This window comes from Mangifera indica, chromosome 12 (assembly GCF_011075055.1).
Source record: "Mangifera indica cultivar Alphonso chromosome 12, CATAS_Mindica_2.1, whole genome shotgun sequence".
Classification (NCBI taxonomy): Eukaryota; Viridiplantae; Streptophyta; class Magnoliopsida; order Sapindales; family Anacardiaceae; genus Mangifera; species Mangifera indica.
The window spans coordinates 11,479,868-11,503,491 of NC_058148.1; the positions used below are offsets into that span (position 1 = coordinate 11,479,868).

A 23,624-nucleotide genomic window follows, 5' to 3' on the forward strand; every position below is an offset into this window, starting at 1 on the left:
GAAAGGCTTGGACTTAATTTTTCAATTAAGCTTCCTACGTATTTTCTTGGGGTTTAGAAGAATCAAAGCCTACGTAGTTCTCTTACCTTTGCATATCTAATAGCTGGCAGTACCCCCTTACCTTATCATTCACCTCCACTATCTTGAGTATTATTTCCCGTCGTCATCGAACTATCTGTAGTTAAATCAAGCGATTCTTCATTGAAGTCCACTTTTATTTCTTGTTGTCGTAATTCGACTCTTGTCCAATCGTCCACGCATACTTGAGCTTCAATAGATTCGGGAGCCAAACTTGATCGTCTCTCATCCAATATATTACCCCCTTGACTAAAAGCTTGTTCTACTGCGACAGTTGATACCGATGCTGCTAGAACTTGTTTAGCAATAGCTGTCAATATTGGAAAAGTTGATGCGTGTCGACTCCACCATTCTAAAACTGGAAAGTCTTTACCTATATTGTTGTCACCAAACTCAAAAATAGTAGTTAAATAAATATCAAGCTCCGAGGTGGAGCCTAATGTTCCTCTTGGTCTTTTGCCCCTTTGCATCATAATACGATCACCATAACTCATATTTTGGGTTGATGATGGGGCAATAGATGGTAGAGAGGAAGAAGAACCACCATAAATTAATGCATATTCAGCATAAATTTCTTTAATTAAATTCATAATATTAGTTATAGTTAATGGAATATTAACTTCATCTAATTGCAAACATTCATAATATAATGTCAAATAATCTGTGACACCATCTAATTTAAATCTAGGATCAAAAAAACATGCAACAAGAAAAAGTTCTGGAATTATTTTATAGTAATTTAACCATTTTGTTTTCATTAAAGAAACAACTTCTTGTAAAAGAATATCTTGTTCGGCTTCTTGTAAAGCTCCAATAATATTAACAGCTTCATTTAAAAATAAATGAGAAGTGGGATAATAAACCTCACTTAAAGTATATGTTGCATTATTAAAATTTCTTAATACATTTAAAATTTTTGAACAAATATCCCAATGTTGGGGATATAATATAATTTGTGGCACATTTTGTGAAATAAATGAGCATAATAAATCCTTATAATCAAATGACTCGTTGAGTAATTCATATGTTGAATTCTAACGAGTCGGCACATCTTTAGGAAATCTTTTTGGTCTTTTATTATGTTGTTTACAAAATTTACCCCATTCTTTCATAATTTGGGGATGTGTCTATAAATATGAAATTGCTATTTTTATTGGACTAATAAAATTATTAAGACATTCTAAACCATCTTGTACACATAAATTTAACACATGACATGCACATCTAATATGAAAAAATCTACCACCTAAATTAGGTCTGCAAATATCAATTAATTTATTTATTGAGGCAGTATTTGAACGTGCATTATCAAATGAAATTGAAAAAATTTTATAAAGTAATTTATATTCTTCTAATATTCCTTTAATTATTCTATAAATATTATCAGCCGTATGTCGTTCATCAAACACCCTAAATGATAAAATTCTTTTTTGTAATAGAAAATCATCATTTATCCAATGACAAGTTATACCCATATAAGAGTGAACTTGCCAATGGTCACTCCAAATATCACTACATAGAGATACACGTGCATTAAAATTTGTAAAAAATTGAATTAACTCTTTTTTTTGTTTTTTATATAAACTAAATAATGTTCTTTTTAATGTATTTCTTGGAATAGTTTTATATGCAGGATTTAATGCAGTTTTACAATAATTATTAAAACCTAAATTTTCACCAAAATTAAATGCTAAATGATCTATTGCTACCATTTTTGCAAATTCTTCTTTACTTTTATTATCACTATACATAAATAAAGATTTGTGTGTAGAAGAATCATACCCGGTTATTTGTGTTTGGCCTCGGCTTTGTCCCATTTTTTCCGGATGCTTTGACTCCAAGTGCCTTTTGAATGTTCCGTATCTACCTCCTTGTTTGAATTTGTAAATTCGCCTACAATAATTGCAAGCAACATCAAAATTACCATCTTCCTTTTATATTTTCTTGAAATGAATTTTGAAAATATCGGATGTAGGAATTTTTTGAGATTGTTGTTCCATCTCCATTTGTTGTTGATGTTGTTGTTGTTGCTCCACCTCTTCATATTGGTTTTCACTTTCTTGTGAATGAAAATCATCTATAAATTGATTTTCATTCACATTTGATATATGTGAATATTGCCCAAATCTTCGTAAACCGGAAGAATTTCCACTACTTGCCATTTTTTGATAATAAATAAAATTAATTATATAAATAAATTATATGATTAATTATAAAAGATAATAAAATAATAAAAAATAAAATTAATTATATAAATAAATTCTATAATTAATTATGAATTGTATAAAAAAAAATTGAAATTGAAATTAATAAAAAAATAAGAAAGAATTTAATTAAATTTAAGAAAATTTAATTGAATTGAAAGATTGAGAGAATATTAAGAGTTTAAAGAATGAGAATGAGAGTTTGAAGGATTGAGTGAGAGAGTAGAGAGATTGAGATTTGAAAGAATAGAATTTAAAGGGGTATATATAGAAAAAAAATTTTTTGAAAAAAATTAGAAATAGGGGGGGTAAATTGAAATTTCAAAAAATTGCAGGGGACCAACGGTCCCCTGCAACTTCACTGAAAATTGCAGGGGACCAACGGTGCCCTGCAAATTTCCTTCAAAAGGCAACGGTTCCCTACGCAGGGAACCGTTGCCTTTTTAAATAAAATTCAAAAAAAATAAAAAAAATTTCAAAAAATTTTAAAATTTTTTTCGGTTCAGCACAGTAAACCGCCGGTTCATAAACCGGTGTGAACCGGCGGTTCCACGGTTTCAATTTATGTGAACCGAAACCGAACCGTAGAGCCACGGTTTCGGTTCCGGTTCACTGCCGGTTCCGGGTCTACCGGTTCCGGTTCCGGGTTTAGCCGGACGGGTTTCGGTCCGGTTCACGGGCCAAACCGGCCCGTGGCCAGGACTAGGAAGGAGTCAAGACGCCGGGCATGAAGCTAGCACATGGAGAGGAGTGTTTGCTTTGCTATCTGTCTGTCTCCTCTCCCGAATAAGATTGTTTTGCTTATAATATTCATCAAATATGGAAGAACAGATGAAAGACAACGCTTCATTGTCTCATCTGGATAACGAGACGAGCAACGAAGGATGACAAAGTATCGTCTTTCGTTGTTTGAGTGGTGCGACGAAGAGATCTTTGTCTCTTTGTCGCATCGTGTGACGAAGAGATCTATGTCCCTTCGACGCACCATGCGACAAGGAGACAGAGATCTTTTCATCGCACCACCGCTGTTGTACCAAGAGAAGAAGAAGGTCAGAGACAACATTGAAAAATGAAATCGAAAAATGAGGATAAAACTGCTATTTTTGAAAATTATGATGGACGACTGAATTTTCAAAAATATGGAAACCTTAGGTTTGAAGGTGAAAATGTTACTTTTCAAAGTTTGAAAACTTTAAGTAAATGTGAAATATTAGTTTCTAAAACCTGAAAGGGGAGAGAGCAATAAACTTTATAACTTTTTTATATAAACAGTAAAATGATTATTTTACTCCTCTCTTTAACAGAAAAAATTAACAGAAATTTAGCTATGAGTTGAAGAAATGGTTTTGCATCTCTCGTAGGTGTAGGTTTGAAAATGACCTAAAATTTGGGTGTGAAATAATCCTTTTCCCAAAAAAGGAAATACTCATTTGTCTCAAAAGTACAAATCGGATATAGCTAATAGAGCAAGAACAGAATGTGTTAACGGCATTTCTCACTACCAAATAAATCAGCTATTGCTATCAGCAAGTTTAACATCAAAGAGTGTCAGAGGGAAAACTGTACCCTTTCACTGTGTGAAGATGAACATTTCAGAGATTGCCACCATACACAAACAGCTCCAATACATTTTCAATGACAAGAAACAATACTTCTTCACAACCATACCCAATCAACTATTACATGCTGAGGGTGCAGGTAATCATAAAAATGTTTTCCCAAGAAAGACAGGGAAAATGACTGCATTTGACTTTTATCATAATTTACACTTTCCTTATACCAACTTTAAAGCAATGTTGAGAAAATATTTGGGCATGTACTAAATATGCCAAGCTATAGTTTTACAAATCCCAAAAGTAATACCTGAGATACAGAAGATTTTTTCTATTATGACCTTGCTGAGAAAATAAGCAGGGATTTAACCACATATTTATCACTGATCACCTCTATGCATCGCTAAAAATGGCTCCAATCTCAACTGATAGCCTGACTTACAATGAACAGGATACAAATACAATTTTGGACTTGGTCTTGGTCTCTTGCCATCTTTTGACGGAAAACTTTCAACTTGTAAAGATAATGAAGAATTAATGTCAGCCTGATTGATACACTAGTTCTGAATATCTTTTACCATTGAAGTCAGGCAAATCCCTCTGTTCAGAAAGTGGTTCCAAAAGCTTAAGCCTATGCATCCACTGCAACCTAGAAGAGACACAAACTGATAAAGAAGGAAAAACTTCCTAGATAACAGATAAAGACTGATAACTACATCTCCTCAGTATTCACTAAATAGGACCAATTTTTAAGATATATTATTTTGGCAGTGTGAAAAGGAAGGAGTGGATTGGAGAAAACAGTCTTTCTTACCTTTTACCCAGAAACAGCTGCAGATTTTACCCATGTACTATAGATCCCATGTTCTTTGACTCTATACAGTTACAATGCACATCATAAATACCATGAAGAAAAAAATCAATTTAAAATTGAAAAAATATGCTGAAGAATAAACAGTTGATAATTTTAAAATTAAATGAATGACATGACATCAGCATCATCAAAGCCAACAGAAAGGAAAATAAATGACAGAAAACAAAAAGGTGATGACCCTCAAAAGCCAGCATAAGAAAAAATTTTTAAATAAAAGGAAAATTAACTCATCTGAGATTGGATAGATGAATTTGGAGCATTAAAATTATATTTCGATCAGCCACACTCAGTAGTCCATGCAGCGACACAGAAGAAATTACATCCTTAATGATTTCTCTAATGCAAACTGAATGTCAATGCCTAGTATATGTCTCTAATACCTTGATTTAACAGATCATTCAACTCAAACTGAAATTGACTCAAGGAGACAACCTTAGACATTGATTATTTTTACAGTAGGTAAACCATGTTGAACCAAAAACGGTATAGAAATGAAGATACATGTACAGTAATTTAAAATTAACTACAAACACAATAGTATTGAACTAAATCACAAGACATTGCCTTTTTCTTCGCTAACCTTTTGACTTATTGGATGACTTCAGATAACTTTTTTTTCCCTTCAAGAGTTCTGTTACAATTAATTGTGATTGCAACATGGTGTTTTAAGAAACCTATCCATTAGTTTATCTATGATCTTTTTCATTTATATATAAAACCTATCTGATACAGATGCATATAGAGGAAAAAAAAAAAAAGGAAGTCATAAAATCGGTAAGAATCTTCACTTACAAGTACAAGTCATCTAGAACGATTTCAGGAAACAAATTGAAATAAAAGCGAAAGCCATCTGGACTGATATCTCGGCATAGGAGACCTGCCAATATTATTTAATATTATACATTAGAACCCAAAACTCACAAATATTCTGAGAAAGCAGCATAGCGTTATACCTCTGCTCTCAGCAGTTAGAAGATGCTCCTTGGCCATAGCTGGAGCAATCCCTAATGTCATTGCAGCATCACTGGCACTTATTCCAGTTCGGAGAGCTTCAGGCTTTGTCACCAGGGCTTTGATTCTGGCAAAAACCTGCTCTTGACAGCAGCAGTTAGTGATTATTATACTAATTAAAACTAAATGGAGCAGAAGGAAAACATAAAAGAATTATGTATTTGACTCAACAGGTGACTGAACATTCAATATGACAGAGTAGATGGTAAGACTGAAATCAAATTGCCTGCTGCCACCTAGCTTCTCTCCACATGGTCAGGAAAGAAAAATGTCCCTAGTTTTTAAATTTTTTTCACTAACAAAAAAACATGACAGAAAATAGCAGCTAATTTCTTATATGAGTTTTAAATAGGAAGACAATCAGTTGAAAATAGGAGCAAACATGGCCCATTTGAGGAGACCTATGAAAAGGCCCAGATAGCAATATATTCACATAAAGTACAGACCAAACATAAGAATTAATCCAGATATTCATGCAATGAAGATGTCCCTAATAATATTAAAGAGTAAAAGATGAGAAATATTTTTTTGACCCCAAGAGTTAAAGATATACTTGAGGTAAAAATTTTACAGCAGATACTTCTATGAACATAGTATTATTGATTGCTGCATAACTTTTCCCATAAAAAAAAAAAAAAAACTAATTTTCAAGCAACAACAGGTGAAAGAAATGCATAGAAGTTATGAAATGCAACAAGAATCTTAAGCCTCCAGTCAATTCCATCATCTCTGCTTAAAAATAGAAAAGAAATACACTTCAAATATAAACACAAAATGCTTTCAAACAAAATGAAACAGTTTAAAGATAAAAGGGATCACCTCCTCATCACTGTGGGACTTGTTCTGGATGACCATGACTCCACTATCAAACTTCCGAAGCATTACAGGACTGTTGAAAAAAAAAAAACACAGAAAATGAATTGAACATTTAGCATCATCTTATGAAAGAAAGAATAGAGTTGAATTTAAACATAAATCAGATTCCACATTTTGCACAATAAACTCAAATAGAAGGCCACTTTGCCAAACAGAAAAGTGAGGAATATATGCCACTTACACATCAAACTTCTCCCAAAGAGAGCATGCTTGCAGCAAATCATCTGGTGAGATCAATGCTGCGTAAAGATAGGGAGGGTGAGTAATTCTCGAATGAAGAACACGAGAGACAAAAAAAAAAGGAAGAGAGAGACTGAAACAAAACAAAGAAAGAAAACCTGTGCCTCGAGCACGATTGAAGAGACAATAGATATCAATAAGATTGATCATTCCTCCAGCTCTCTCTAGCGGAATTTTGACAAAATCTGCCAACTGAGTGCCATGAAATAATGAAATAAAATTATCCCTTTTGAAACGAAAACCAATATCAAAAAGCATTCTGTTTCTACACAAATCATTTACAGTAGTTCATAAAATAAACTCAGATAGGCAAAACACAATACATATTATTTGACACTAGCATACAAAAACAAGAAACATAACATTTCGGAACTTTAAGAAGAAGAAGAAAGGAGGAAGCATGCTGAAACATGATTAGATCTTTTAAAGAATAAAGTTATTCTTAAGCTTGTAAATAAATCCTAATCTCTAATGGGTCTCTTCATGTGTGAGTTCAATGCAAATGAATTCAAAAAAGCATATACAAATGCAGAATGCAGACATGTGGAGATTCCAATACAAGATCTCTTGGTTAACTTTACTTTGATAGAATGTAACTTATCAGAAAATCCAAAAGTTTAAAGTGAATCTAAATTTTAAAAATAAAAACCATAAGAACCTGGGTACATCTACCCCAATTTCTTCCACTGTCTTGAGATTCCAGCAAATAATTAGTTTAATTCAAATCAAAATCTATTCCAAACTTAAACTAATCTACCCTTATTTGTTCTTAGACCTTTCATTTGCCAACTTAAAAATCTTATTTTAGCCCCACATACACTGATTGTAAACATATACCTTCAAATGGTTGTTGAGATAAGTTATTGGACATATGACTGCATCACTTGCATATGTTTTTTCATCTAGAAACCTCAATACACGAAAATTCACAGACCACTTCTACGCTCTTTAGTAAAAGTTCTAGTTGTACTGCTCAAATAACCCTTCCATACCTAAAAGCTCTTACATTTGGCATGCTTTTCATCAACATAATAATACTATAGAACTACTTGGGACAACCATGAATAGGTGAGCAACAAACCTGGCGTGACAATTGTTGGTGATATAAGGCACCAGCTGACTCTTTTGTAACTGGAGATATAATACCAACACTCAATAATAATTCTTGCATATCTTCTTTAGAACCAACTTCCTCTTCATTTGCTGAACCTGTATGTGAATTCGAGCCAGACAAAAGTTTCTGCCTCATCTTCTCTGCTAACATCACCATCTCTTTAGCTTTACTCTGTAAATCCAAGACAGTTCTTTGAGCTCAAGCCATATAAACTAAACAATAACAATGGCTAAACAAACTTAAGTGAACCCATAAAGAGTCCAACAGAAGCACAATCAAAGACACAAGCAAACTACTGCAAACCACTTTTATCATTTTTTATTTTACACTAATTTTTAGAATTGTGTAGGACAACCGTTTTTAATAACTTTTAGAGTCAGTTCTCAAAATCCATTGCAATAAAATATCTTACATCCCCTGTTTTCAAAATGAAAAATTCTGTTCCTAAACCAAACAGACCGTCAATTTTTACAAAAACTTCTCAAAACATAACACACAATAATAAAAAAAATCTCCAGTCCAAACCACACCACATGCAATGGAAGGAAACGCAGTTTCTTATAAACTTGATCATTCAAAACTTCCAAGAACAATCAATCCCTAAACATGCGATTTCAAAACAAACACTACATAAAAACGTATTATCAAATTTGAATGAAAACAAAAACAATAAATTTAATACCATGAGAGCATTTAAGTCATGAAATGCTTCTTGCATGCTCTTGTCAGTACTCTCCCACTTCTCCTGCTCCCTCCTCAATATGCCAGCCACTCCCACCATTCTCACCGACCCATCACTCCCATACAACCCAGTTGGACCCAAACCGGAATTCGAACTTGAACTCAAACCCGACCCAGTCCCGCCCACATTCTCACTGGTCACCTCCCACGCTTTCCCCCTCCAACACTCCCACAGCTTTGCCACAAACACCTCCCAGTCGCCCTTACCCCTCACAACAGCCGTCACCACCACAGACTTCGGACCCCGACCAGATTCAGCGACCCGATTGTCGCTAGTGACGGAGACTTGGAAGCGGAAGCGCGGGGAGTGGAAGACTGACTTGATGGATCTTTTGGAGGCGAGGATGTGGGTGATGCTGGAGAGCGGGACGGCGGCGGCGGCGGTGGAGGTGGCGGAGGATGAGAGCCAGAGAAGGCGGTGGGTGGTGAGGATTAAAAGGCCAGATTTTAAAGGATAAAAGAAATTGGGATTGGTGGTATCGTCGGGTTCGAGGTCGACGTTGGAGAGGAGATTGCATTCTACTTCGTTCTGAAGGAGAACCGGGCGACCGCTGCTGGTGACGGAGGCTGACGGAAAGAAGTTATTGGTGCTTCCCATTGAAAATGAAATTGGAACTGAGATTGAGATGGATTGATCAAACGTTGTTCTGATAGCTTTGGTGAACGCCAGAGATGAAGAAGACGAGTGGGTCTTAACTGTAATTTGGCAAAGCTACAGGAGTAGAAGTGAGATAGAGGGCGTGAAACGACAGCGTTGGCTACTTTTTCAAACCTTAATTCATGGGTTTAGACACGATAATGGGCTGCATTGGGTAGAATCCGGAGTAGTCCGCCGTGCAGTTGGACTGTATCGTGTCATGATCCGTCAACCAGTAAGTTTTGCGGTTCATGTTAATTCACAACGATGATCAAACTCGAGGCACGATCTACGATCTCCATCTTCAAAGGCTCTAAGGTTTACAAAACTCACGGATCATGTCAAAATTGATAGGATTGGGCCGTGTCGTGGGCTAGCCCGGCCCTTTGACAGTTACGTGTATGTTGGTTTGACCTTTGAAGTGGTGAAATTTGCCGCTTACCGATAATATGCATAATAAAACGGGTTTGTTATTCGTGCTTAGAAGACTAAAATACCGTAGATGTCGTAGTAGACTTGAAAACTTATACGAAATACATAAATTTGCACGACAATAAAAAATAAAAGGATATTATAGCTTCACACTTTATTCTTCATCAACTACGATCTCTATCATACATTGTCAAGACAAAAAAAAAAAGTTGATCGATGTTTACAATGCTTTTGAAATGACATACATGACACATCACATCGTGAAACGTGGAATTTAAGTGTTTTTCAATTTTTAAGAAAAGATTTTGATCATTAAATTGAGTGGGTAGCCCGATTTGGTGAGTGAGGCTTGTAAATAATTCATGTAATTAATGATGTTATGGAAAAAGTTTATTTTCTTTGAAGAGAGTTTTGCGTATCACGTTTTGAAAACTTGTAACACACTTATGGTCATATCATTATTTTTTAGGCCAAAGGACTACTTCCCATTCAAGCATGCTGATTTTTTAAAGTTTTTTTTATTAATTTTAAAAATCTTATTTATCTATTCATGATTATTTAAATCTATTAATTTTTAGCATAAAATCATTATTTTATATTTAATATTAAAAATAAATTTAAATATAATTTTATTCTCCTCCCTCCCTAAATTTAAAAAACTAACTTTTCTCTCCTCAACTAAGTTTGAAAAAATCACATTTTCCCCTTAGGGTTTAGTTTCAATATCTCGTCACACTCTCTAACATCATCATCGGTCGTCTCTCCCTCCTGATGGTTCCTCTTCCTCTGATGGCCTGCCTTAACACCATCCCAACCCATCCGACATCTAGAGACATTGTCTAGAAAGATGATTTCTCTTCTCAGACAACGTCTCTAGATGTAGGATGGGTTGTGATGGTGTTAAAGTAGGCTGTCAGAAGAAGGGGAACCGTCGAGAGAGAGAAACAATCAACGATAATGCTAGAGAGTGTGACGAGATATTGAAACTAAATCCTAAAGGGAAAATGTGATTTTTTCAAACTTGGTCTGAGGAAGAAAATGTTAGTTTTTAAACTTTTAGAAGGGAAAATGAGATAAATTTTTCAGAGGTTAGAGTTTCATTAATTTTAACCGGTCATAGGTAGGTAAATAAGAATTTTAAAATTAATAGGAGAACTTTGGGTGGGCAGCAGTCCTTTGGCCTATTTTTTATTCAAATTTTAGTTTAGTTTCAAAAATATATTTACGATAATTTAAAAATTTAAACACTAATATATTATTAAACTTTCGTTAAAATAGTTATTAAATATAAGAGTAAAAGTGTTATTTTAATAATATTATTAAAATATATATTATTTTATCTTATTTTATCTCTCTATATTTTAAAAATTAACATTTTATCTCAAACCTCAATTTCGGAAAATCATTTTTTCTTCTAAATCTATAGGTTTTTCTTTACCTCTTCGGTTATCAATGATTATAAATTTTCAACCTAAACTCAGTCATCCAAAGATGCCTTGAAAGGACGAAACTTCATCATTTAAATATAGACGATAAAATATTGTCCAAACAAAGTTTTAACTAGATTTCAATAAAGGGTCATCATTTGTTAGAGAAAGCGGCAAATTTTGGGATATCAAATCTTAGGAAGAACAAGTGAATTTTTTAAACTTTAATTTTTAAAAAAATTGTTAATTTAAAAAATATATATATAATTTTAATATTATTAATTTATCCTTTTTAGACATAATTATAATTGTTTTTTAATATTTTGCACATGGAGAGGATCCATATTTAAGTCACCACATAAATAAATAAATAAATAAATATATATATATATATATATATATATATATATATATATATATATATATATATATAAAATATTATTGGCTACACTGTCTTGAATAGAAGTATAACTACTTTTTTATTTTATATACCATAGAAAACATGTTTAATATATTTTGTTGATGGGTACTTATGGCTGCAACTGAGCCTACTTGAAAAGGGTATCATTTGATTCAAATTTGTACAGCTTGTGTTTAAGCAAATATTCAAACTTGTTAATCGAGAAGCTCTTGGTTTGAGTTTGAAATAAGAAATAATGACTCAAGCGCGATTCGTTAAATTACAATTCAATTATGTAAATTATATTTTTATTAATTACTCTTTAATATTTAAAATTAAAAATTAAAATATAAATGTAAAATTTTAAATTTTTAAAAATTTGATAATATTATATATGGGTCATGAGTTTACAAACTCACCAAATTAAATAACAATAAACTTAAATTAAAATTCGATTTGATAATATTCAATTCAAATTATGAGCAACTTGAAAGCTACTCGACTCGTTCACAACTCCAGTGCCATTATATTTAAATTAAATTTGGATAAAAATGATGGTATTATGCACAGTGATCTATGATTTTTTTATGTCCTATTACATATGGCAAATAATTCAAATTAAATATTATAATTTAATCATTTGATTAAGTAATTTATTTTTTAATTATTTACTTAAATAAAATAATGTTTGATTTAAGTAAGATTTTATATAAGAGATATATATTATTTTGTATAAATTAAAATAAAATTATATGTATAAATAAATTATAAAACTTATATGTATAAACTGAAGTGACTACTTATGATTTTGTGATGCAATAGTTACTTTTTCTTTTATGTTAAAATCACCAAATCAAATAATGTCATTATATTTTATATAAATAAATTTATATAATTTATTTGTATTTATAATATTACTTATAAATTATTATTATGTTTGATAAATTTAAAATATGTAAATAATTATAGTTTTTTATTAACATTAATAAAAAAAATATTGAGTTATTATTTTATTTAAATCTCCTTAAAAACTAATAATTATAAATTAATGTTATATTTGATTAAATTAACATGTTTTATATTAAAATATTTGTTTGTATATTTTTTGAACTATTATCTATATTAGTAATATATTGTAATTTTTTATGTTGTAATAATCAAATTAATTAATTATTTTTGTAAAGTATCATCTTAATATTAATATATATTTTTTAATATTATGCATTTTATTTGTTATTTTAATTGGACATAAATATATAATTTATATTTTAATAAGTAAATATATATAAAATAAAATTAATATTATATTAATTCTGAATACAATAATATTTTTTTACTTAATAAAACAAATAAAAGCAGTAAAATTTATTGTTCTTAATCTTTAGCTATTGTATTAAATATTTTATTATTAAAAAAATGTGTCAATAACGATATGCTTTGCATATGGGCATTTGCAAAATTATGAAAACTTTTCTAGAAATCCAAACAAGTCAACTTTTAATATATTCAAGTATAATATAATTTAATAATAATAATAATAATAATGAATAGGTTCTAGAATCACCAAATAACTATTGTCCATCCTAACTTTGATGAATTAAATTATTGCTCTTTAAATTTGAAAAATCTAGTTCAACACCTATATCTAAAATTTGTTGTTAAATTTTGTTATGTTTTTTAAATTGTTAAAAAGGTAAAAATAATATTTATCTTTATTGGAACTAAATAACAGTTTATCATCTAAAAATTTATAACTTTTTATTCACTCTTCATTAATAATTACAAAAACTAAAAATGAATATCTTAATTATTAGACATGACTTAGGTCTAATAAGAGTTTGATTTGATTGGTGGTACCGATAATTAAATTGGGTTCAAATTTCATCAATTGAAAAATGAGGGGTTAAATGAGAAAAGACAGGGAAAATTATAATAAATTTGAAGGTTGAGATTGAAATAAATTAGTTTGATAACTATTGTTGGTGCCTTTGACACTTGACATATGTGTAGCGGTGACTAGGGCTAACTATCTCTTTAGACAAACACCACAAAAGCAATGTTGATGGGGAGCTAGAGAATCTATAAGTGGTAGCTTCCAATATGAGTGTGTGAATCACGATTTAGAAGTTAGGTGGGGTGTTGGTTATTCGTATTAGAACTTAGAGGCTCACACAAGTGACAGTGAGACATTGACAACTTTTTTTCATCTCGATTTCACGTGACAATGAGACCAAACTTCTCTGCTTGATTGAATTAAGTATATTTAACTTAACAATAATTAAATATTATCAAATTCATGCAACAAAAAAATTAAATTTTTTTTGGGTAAAATGACTTTTCTACCCTCCTATGTAATGATTTTCATTAATGAAAATGAATAATAAGTGGATAAATGGTTTTTTCAAACATAAAAGGGTGGGAAAGTGACATTTCATGAAAGTTTTGGGTGGGAAATAAACCTATAATATTTTAACAAACTTTCCTACTTTTTAAAGTTATGGGTGAGTTAGTCAATGACAAATTTAATGGGTTCTTCATTATTTTTAACTATCAGGGAAAAGATTTTAATGAAATCCTTGACCCTCTTATGTTTTTCTCATTAAATGAAATTAACTAGTTTTTTTTAGAAATTTCGAATGATAATTGAGAATCAAATTAAAAAAAAAAAAAAAGGATATTCTCACCATTATAAAAAGGTGTTGGTTCTAAAGTGCCCCTAATAAAATTTTGAAGAAACACAGGAAAAATTTTGTTATCATAAGTAGACCTTGACATAGAATTAGACCTTAATCATTTAAGCTTTGTCAAATTATAAATTACCTTTGGCAGTGATCAATGAAAAACTAGCTACAATTGATGGTTGTGATCGCATCCGAAAAGGTGTAATTCAAGGGGCTAGAATAATAGCTAAACTATAATTTTATTAGTTGGAATGATTAGATTTATATTTTAAGTATATAGATGATATATTATTATATAATTATATATTATTTTATTTTTAATTAAAAATTATTTAATTATATAATAATATATTATTTATTTACTTATATTATATATATTATTTTTGAAACCTTAGCTCGGAAAATAATTTGGTCCTTCAATCAGTGAGGTGGCAAAAATTGACTTGGCTTTGGTCCAAAACAAAATGAGACGTGTAAACATAAAATTGGCATATACTACTTTATGCTATTTTTTCTGTAGTTCATTAATTATTATGAGAAATCCCCTTTTATTTAATTAATTATTATGAGCGATTTGGCTGACTCGGACGATTCAGATTCCCAAAAGCAAGCCAAAACGAACACAAAGGTTCCTTGCTGGCTCATCATAATACCAATTTTATCGTAAAATGTGCCACCCACCGACAATAATCTACGATGCCCAATTATTAAATTATAAATTATTCGTATTTAAACAAAAACCAAATGAGTTATTCTCACCGAGGGTTGGATGCAAAGACAAACTAGCATTTTAATACTTTTAAAATCTTGAATATTTATTTAATTTTTAATTTATATTAAAATTTTTAATTAAATATAAAATAAAATTATTATTTTAATAATATATAATTTTATCTTATTTTTTATATTTTAAAAATTAATAACTTTATTATTATCTAAAATATTTAATTTTTGAAAAATTATATTTTTTTGAAAATTTAAATGTTTTTTTCACCTATTCATCCACCATCTTCGTTTCTCTCAACTATCTATCATCACCTCTCTCTTTTTCTATCGCCATTGTCGAATCCAAATAAAGTGTTATCTCATCCATATGACGCTTTGTTATTCAGATGTCTTCTTTTCATCGGATTTTTAGATTATGCTCCTTTTGTTAGATCAAAAGAAGTCGTCCTTTCATCATTTGGATGCCATCTGTTTATTGAATTAGTTTTCCAAACACTAAGAGAAAAATAATAAATTTTCAAAATTAACCTTAAGAAAATTGTTAGTTTTTTAAAATAAAAAAAAAGAATAATATAAACTTTTAAAATTTTAGAATTTAATAATAAAATGATAATTTTACCTTTAATCATAATAAAAAATTTTGACAGAAATTTAGAGATAAGTCAACATTTGCATTTCAAAACTCTACAAATATGAATTTGTCTTTATACCAAACCTTGAGTGAGAATGAATCTTTTGATCTAAAATAAAATATATAATTAAAATTAAAAAATTTATTTTACCCAACAAATATTTACATCTTTTAGCACTCACGCACCCCACACCGACATTAAAATAAAATTTACCAAATATTTGTAGAGTCAAGTCAAAGAGTAATTAAGATTTATTAATTACTGTAAAAAAATTTTATCCAAAGTTGATTTAATAAAATATTATTTCAGTCAAAATAGATTAGTTGTAGGGTAATGACATGTAACTGTTAAAGTGTCATCCTCATCCATGTTAATTAAAATATTAACTTTGGTAATGATCAATTAAACGGGGACAAATTAAATATTAATAATAATATAATGGTGAGTGGTTTAGTTGTTAATTATTTTTTAATATAAATATATAAATAATATTTATTTATGGTAGCAATTATTGAGAGTCTAGTCATGGGAATAAATTCCCGGCAATATTAAAAAAAGGAAAGATGGGAGTCCTTAAGCTGTCATTAGTTACGTAATTAGTAACAAGGAAATGGATTAGTTGACGCCTGAGACCATCACCAAAATAAAAAATTCAAATATTAAAATAATCCAAAAATAGAAATCAATCCAACAAAATTAAAAAAAATGAAAATAAAAGTTTCTACTTTAATTCCTTTTTGTCAACAGTTAATTAGTAAAAACCCTTTAAAAGAAAAGATTGAAATTGACTTACCTTATCCTCCTGAACAATGAAATATATAAATAAATTATATAAATTTATAATATTTAATTAGGTAATTTGATAATGAAAAATAATTAAATTATTATATTATTTAATATAAATTAAGTATGAAAAATTTTAGATTCAATAATTAATTTTATAATTACTAAATTAAAAAGTTTATTTTAATATATCATTAAAACAAATTTAAATCTATATTTTTTTCTTATATGAAACCTTTCTTTTTAATCATTTAAGCTATCTGTAATTCTTAGAGTTTTATCACGCTGATGTTTTTGAAGTCTGCCTTTAATTGTTGAAATTATTATTTAATTGATTTTCAAGTCTATCCAAAAGCTTGAAATTCTTAGACTTTATTAATGTATTGTACGGTCGTATAGTGAAGTCTATTATTGATTTGACTGTTTTAACTTGATGTTTCTGATAATAATTTGTCACCAGAAGTATAACAAAGAAAATTAACGAAAAGCAGACTTTTAATCTTTTCAAGGGGGGTAAAGAATCAAAGTCTTTTAATCTTTTCAAGGGGGTAAAGAAGTGAAGTGTGGGAGAGGATGAGGTTGAAGGGGTCAAAATCGAATTTCAGACAACAAAAACATGCAAATCACAAAACACTACATGCCATAACTAGCATGTTTTTTTTAAGACAAGCTTCTAGAAGCAAGCGGCTCCTTTTGGACATCAACGGCTCCCTCCTTTTGCTCCCCTTGCCCATCTGGAAGGAAGGGGAGAATAAACCATCATGAACCACCATAAGAATACTTTTCTCTTGTTCTTAGTTGATTGTTTCTCTCTCTTGTCGCCACCAATTACGTGTATTTAGTCTCCTCGGTTCCTCATTTCTTGTAATCTTCGCTTTGCTCTGACTTTGACTTTACTTTCATTTGATTCACCAACGATGGACAACTCTCAGGATATGTATACATATGTGTTTACACCTTTCTCCTTCTAAAAGAAATTCTCTTTTTTTTTTTCTATCTCTCTCTCTGCAATGGCCTGCTTTACACGCAAGTAAGTTTTCTCAAGTTGTGGTTTTTGTCTGTACAAGATACAAAAGATAAGTTTTTGTTACTTGGGTTTGGATCATTCAGCTGTTTTTGATTCCGGGTTTTGTTTGATTTCTCCATTTTTGTTGTTGTTGTGGTGTTTTTGATTTAAAGCGTTATCTGGGTATTTCAGGAGTTTGGTTGATGGTTGACTTCAAGTTGCTGAAGAGGGGTTTGATCTCTAGATCATGACCTCAAAGGGGTTGGTTTGGTAGAATCTGTTAGAGTGATTGATGTGCAAGAACTTGTTGCTGTTTAGTGAAGGTGCTAGTTTTGAGGGATTTTGATTGAGTTTGTGGATGGATTTAAGAAGTGGGATTGAGAATTTACCGGATATTGACTCCAATTTCAACACTTCATCGCGAAGAAGTGTTTCTTCAGTTCATTCTAAGGCTTCTTATGGGAATTCGATAAGGGAATCGAGTTTAGGTCATTCAGGATCGAAGCCTGGGAGGTATGGATCTCGGGGTGCTGATTCAGAGGCATTTAGTCTGTCCCAAAAAGAGATCAATGAAGAGGATGCTAGGTTGGTGTATGTAAATGATCCTGTAAAGACAAATGAGAGGTTTGAGTATGCTGGGAATTCGATTCAGACTGGAAAGTATTCAGTCCTTACATTCTTGCCCAAGAATTTGTTTGAACAGTTTCATAGAGTTGCATACATATATTTTCTTGTGATTGCAGTGCTTAATCAGCTCCCACAGCTAGCAGTTTTTGGCCGGGGAGCTTCAGTTTTGCCATTAGCCTTTGTTCTGTTGGTTACAGCCATCAAGGATGCATATGAGGATTATAGACGGCATAGGTCAGATAGAATTGAGAATAATAGATTGGCTTGGGTTTTGGTGAATGATCAGTTTCAGCAAAAGAAATGGAAGGAGATTCAGGTTGGTGACATTGTCAAAGTTCATGCAAATGAAACTCTTCCATGTGATATGGTGCTGCTCTCGACTAGTGATGCAACTGGGGTTGCATATGTACAGACTATTAATTTGGATGGGGAGTCAAATTTGAAAACCCGGTATGCAAAGCAAGAGACTCTTTCGAAGGTTCCTGAACAGGATGGAATAAGTGGGTTGATTAAGTGCGAGAAACCCAACAGAAATATTTATGGCTTCCAAGCTAATATGGATGTTGATGGGAAAAGGCTATCCCTTGGACCTTCAAATGTTGTTCTTCGAGGCTGTGAGCTGAAAAACACTTCGTGGGCTTTTGGGGTCGTTGTTTATGCTGGACGTGAGACAAAAGCGATGCTTAACAGCTCTGGTGCACCATCTAAAAGAAGCAGGCTTGAGACACGTATGAATGCAGAGATCATCAAGCTCTCTATCTTTCTCATTGCTTTGTGTGTGATTGTCTCTGTCTTGGCGGCTATTTGGTTGAAACGTCACAAGGATGAATTGGATTATATGCCTTTCTATAGGAAAAAAGACTTTTCTGATCCTGATGGTGAAGTTGATGATAACTATAATTATTATGGATGGGGAATGGAGATTGTTTTTACTTTCCTCATGTCAGTTATTGTCTTCCAGATCATGATCCCTATTTCTTTGTACATTTCTATGGAGCTTGTCCGGGCTGGCCAGGCGTATTTCATGATCCAAGATACTGATATGTTTGATGAGGCATCACATTCAAGATTTCAGTGCAGGGCTTTGAATATAAATGAAGATTTAGGACAAATAAAATATGTATTCTCTGACAAGACTGGCACCCTTACGGAGAACAAGATGGAATTTCAATGTGCGAGTATTTGGGGAGTAGATTATAGTGGTGGCAAAGCCAATTCCCCAAATGAGCAAGTTGGATACTCTGTAAAAGGTAAGGTGACTTAATTTTGACCACGTATCTGTACTTAGAACTTTTGGTTTTGTTTAACAAGAGCTTAATATTTGATATCTTATTTTCTATGGTATTCAGTTGATGGGAAGTTTCTGAGTCCAAAGATGAAGGTGAAGGTTGATCCGGATCTTCTTCGATTAGCAAGAAATGGACAGAATACAGAGGAAGGAAAACACGTTCAAAATTTCTTCCTTGCATTGGCAGCTTGCAATACAATTGTGCCTCTTGTTATTGACACACCTGATCCTAATGTTAATTTGATAGATTACCAGGGAGAGTCGCCGGATGAGCAAGCATTGGTTTATGCTGCCGCCGCCTATGGTTTTATGCTAGTGGAACGCTCTTCAGGCCATATAGTTATTGATATCCAAGGAGAAAGGCAAAGGTAATTTGACATACTGTTAGTTCACTCTGCTGCTGATCTCATACAATTATCATTTTAGCCATTGCAATTGCACCTTCTTTCATTACTGTTACCGCTAAATACTTTGTGCTTATTTTTAGGATAAGACAAAGATCTCATTTTCAAGCATATGATATGCCTGGGTGTGCTATAAATTGTGTGAAGTTCCTGCTCTGCATTTTAGCAGAAGAATGGAAGCTGAAAACAAATTCAGTGTTTATGGATGAAGTGCTTTTTGAAATGTATGCTACACAGGATTTAATTTATTTCCATTAATGCATTTTACAAATGAAGTGCTAGTTACTTCTCTCACGCGTTTGTACAGTAAAAATATATAAGTTTCACTTCTGATAATGCATTCGTGGCAGCAAAAGTGTGGGGTAGTAGTGGTTCAACTGATAGTTGTAGTTAAAGTTGATTATTGTTTCTTGATGTTTTGATTTCAAAACTTCATTTGGAAACACAGATCTTATTGTTTCTATTTTTGTTGAATAATCCCATTTTGTCAGTGCAGGTTCACTGTTTTGGGTTTGCATGAGTTTGATAGTGACAGAAAGAGGATGTCAGTGATATTGGGCTGCCCCAACAAGACTGTGATACTCCTTGTAAAAGGTGCTGACACAACTATGTTTAGTGTGATAAATAAAACTTTGAACGTGAATATAATAAGGGCAACTGAAGAACATCTTCATGCTTACTCCTCTCTGGGTCTGAGAACACTTGTTATTGGTGCTCGGGAACTAAGTGCTTCAGAATTTGAGCAATGGCAGTCTTCCTTTGAGGCTGCTAGCACTGCTTTAATCGGTAGAGCTGCTTTGCTTCGCAAGGTTGCTAGCAACGTGGAAAACAATCTCTGCTTACTTGGGGTTTCTGGTATTGAAGATAAACTTCAAAAAGGGGTGCCAGAAGCTATTGAGTCACTGAGAACTGCTGGGATTAAAGTTTGGGTTTTAACTGGTGACAAGCAAGAAACTGCTATATCAATTGGCTACTCATCAAAGCTCCTTACAAGCGAGATGAAGCAGATTATAATCAATAGTAACTCCAAGGAGTCATGTAGAAAAAGGTTAGACGAAGCACTGGAGACTGTTTCTGGGCACTCACATGAAAGTGGGGGAAGCTCTGGAGCTGGTGTAAGACCAGCAGCCTTGATTATTGATGGTACCAGCCTTGTTTATGTTCTTGACAATGAACTTGAAGACCAGGTAAACCTTGTCCAGCTGTCCTTTCTCTTAATTTCCATTTCGCAATGATGTATTATCATAAACTGATGCCGATTAATTATCTTGATTTGCAGCTTTTCCAACTATCTAAAAAATGTTCTGTGGTGCTCTGTTGCCGAGTTGCACCATTGCAAAAAGCTGGAATTGTTGCCCTTGTAAAGAGCAGGAGTCCTGACATGACACTTGCCATTGGCGATGGTGATCATCACTCCCTTGGTTTCTTTTAGATCCATATACTCCCTGGAATTATTATAATAATTTTCCACTCTTTTATTGGTAGTTTTGGCTTATATAAGAAATTCTAATTTGTCCTTGATAGGAGCCAATGATGTGTCAATGATTCAAATGGCTGATGTGGGAGTTGGAATCAGTGGCCAAGAGGGTCGACAAGCTGTAATGGCATCAGATTTTGCGATGGGCCAGTTTAGATTTTTAGTTCCACTTCTGTTGGTCCATGGACATTGGAATTATCAGCGTATGGGCTACATGATATTATACAATTTTTACCGAAATGCAGTATTTGTTCTTACTTTGTTTTGGTGAGTAAGTTTTTCTGGAATATATGTTCTCATTCTGTCTTCATGCGAGTGTTCTACATGTGAATATGCTTGTTACTTTTGCTGAAACCTTCTCCTAAATCTCATCTTCATTGAATGGTAACAAGGAAAAGTAGTAAACTGTTTTAACAACTGTCTATGCTTCCATTTATGCTAATCAGGCTCCTACTTCTAATCATATATTCTTGATAGACCGTAAAAAAGAATGTTGATTACAGTAAAACTGAAGAGTTTGTGTATATGATGGCATACATGATATCAGGTTTACAAGCTGTAACAGCTAATAATATTGCTTGTTTTTGTAGGTATGTGTTATATACTTGTTTCGCTTTGACAACTGCAATTAATGAGTGGAGCAGTATGCTATATTCTGTTATCTACACTTCATTGCCGACAATTGTTGTCGCCATTCTCGACAAGGACCTAAGTAGAAGGACTCTTCTAAAATATCCTCCACTCTATGGGGCTGGACACAGACAAGAGTGCTACAACTCCAAATTGTTTTGGCCGACAATGATGGACACTTTCTGGCAAAGTGTGGCAATCTTCTTCATCCCTCTCTTAGCACACTGGAAAAGCACCATCGATGTGTCAAGTATTGGAGATCTTTGGACACTTGCAGTTGTTATTTTGGTCAATATACATCTGGCTATGGACATCATCCGGTGGAATTGGATCACACATGCAGCCATCTGGGGTTCTATAATTGCAACTTTCATTTGTGTCATTGTGATAGATGCTATACCTTCATTACCTTATTACTGGTACGCCCTCTTTTGGAATCTCTTATTTCGTATTAGGCCTCTATTTCTTCCTATGCTAGTCATATTTCTAACGCTCCGTTTATGCATATGGTTATTGTTCAATAATTCTTGACCTTGCTCTTGTAAAATTCGACAGGGCAATCTTCCACATTGCTGGGACCAGAGTTTTTTGGTTGTGCTTGTTGCTTATTGTTATCGCAGCGCTTATTCCTCGTTTTGTTGTAAAATATCTTTATCAATACTACCATCCTTCGGATGTTCAGATTGCACGAGAATTCGAAAAGTTTGGGATATCAAGATGGTCGGAAGCTGGACAAATAGAAATGAATGCAATAGACAATCCCCCCCAAAGATGATAATATATGATTTTATTCAAATTTGCATATGTTTTTTGCTTTTAAACATGTCATCATATTTCTCTAGGCTTCTTGTGAGAGGTAGCCGCTTTTCACTGTTCGCTATCCGAAGGATAGAGCTGGATTTTGTAAATTGTATATCAGGCTTTGCATTTTTTGGTTTCTTGTAACACATGTTAATTATTCAATGTAAATTAGCATTGTTTTTACTGAACAGAATTCTTGTAGATTGAGTTGATTTTTACATAATATTTGAAGGTGTTTATTGTTAATGTTTTTGGAACAACTTTTGTTTTGGAACTTACCATGTCACCGCTGATAAATTAAAATATTATCAAGATAATCTTGATTTTATTATAATTATATTCTTATTTATTAAATTTTAAGGTAAAAAGGTAAAAGTAATCTTATTTTTAATTAACATAACAAATAATATAAAAAAATTTAAAATAATTATATTCAAGAACATTTAAGTAAAATAATTTACTAGTAGTCTTTTATTAATTTTAACTATTTACGATAATTATTTATATCTATTAAATTTTATCATAGTAATAATTTATATCCAATGATCTTTTAAATAATTTATCTTTAAAATAATCTTTTGATTTTGATAATAAAATATTACTTAAACTAAAACACCCCTAAAGAATGTATGTAATCCTGAACTTGCTTACCAAGCCAATATAAGTAACTTTACATTCTCAGGACACTCAGATTGACTTATTAAGAAGAATGGTGAACAAACGTGATGTTATTTTATCTTCCCATCTCCCATGATATCGATTTAGATTTTTCATTTTAGTGGTATATTTTACTTAAGTCTTTATTGTACATGGAAGGTTGGCTTGCTCTTACTTAAATAATGTGTCATTACTGGCATAACACATGAAGAGAAAATAGAAGTGTAAAATTCAAAACCCTAATAAAAACAATGCAACACCAAAATTTATATGAAAAATCCTGCCTAAACACCCTATTCAGCCAACTTTTTTTAGACATAGGTGG

At 32.1% G+C, this 23,624-nt stretch overlaps 2 protein-coding genes across 2 annotated transcripts; one reads left to right on the top strand and one right to left on the bottom strand.

The window, feature by feature from the left end:
* Positions 1 to 3,881: 3,881 nt before the first annotated feature.
* LOC123193616 (vacuolar protein sorting-associated protein 36) lies at positions 3,882 to 9,641 on the bottom strand. The gene is made up of 9 exons (XM_044606673.1): positions 8,633 to 9,641; positions 7,918 to 8,121; positions 6,935 to 7,028; positions 6,778 to 6,835; positions 6,540 to 6,609; positions 5,663 to 5,798; positions 5,502 to 5,586; positions 4,650 to 4,710; positions 3,882 to 4,484 (listed from the first exon to the last, which is right to left on the bottom strand). The coding sequence occupies exons 1-8, from the start codon at positions 9,287 to 9,289 to the stop codon at positions 4,653 to 4,655; spliced, it is 1,362 nt and encodes a 453-aa protein (XP_044462608.1). The 5' UTR covers positions 9,290 to 9,641; the 3' UTR covers positions 3,882 to 4,484; positions 4,650 to 4,652.
* Positions 9,642 to 17,023: 7,382 nt separating this feature from the next.
* On the top strand, positions 17,024 to 22,830 carry LOC123193023 (phospholipid-transporting ATPase 1-like). Its single transcript, XM_044605779.1, has 8 exons — positions 17,024 to 17,439; positions 17,608 to 19,292; positions 19,392 to 19,698; positions 20,231 to 20,921; positions 21,014 to 21,137; positions 21,259 to 21,478; positions 21,802 to 22,260; positions 22,397 to 22,830. Exons 2-8 carry the CDS (start codon positions 17,774 to 17,776, stop codon positions 22,614 to 22,616), a joined length of 3,540 nt encoding a protein of 1,179 aa, XP_044461714.1. The 5' UTR covers positions 17,024 to 17,439; positions 17,608 to 17,773; the 3' UTR covers positions 22,617 to 22,830.
* Positions 22,831 to 23,624: the final 794 nt, after the last annotated feature.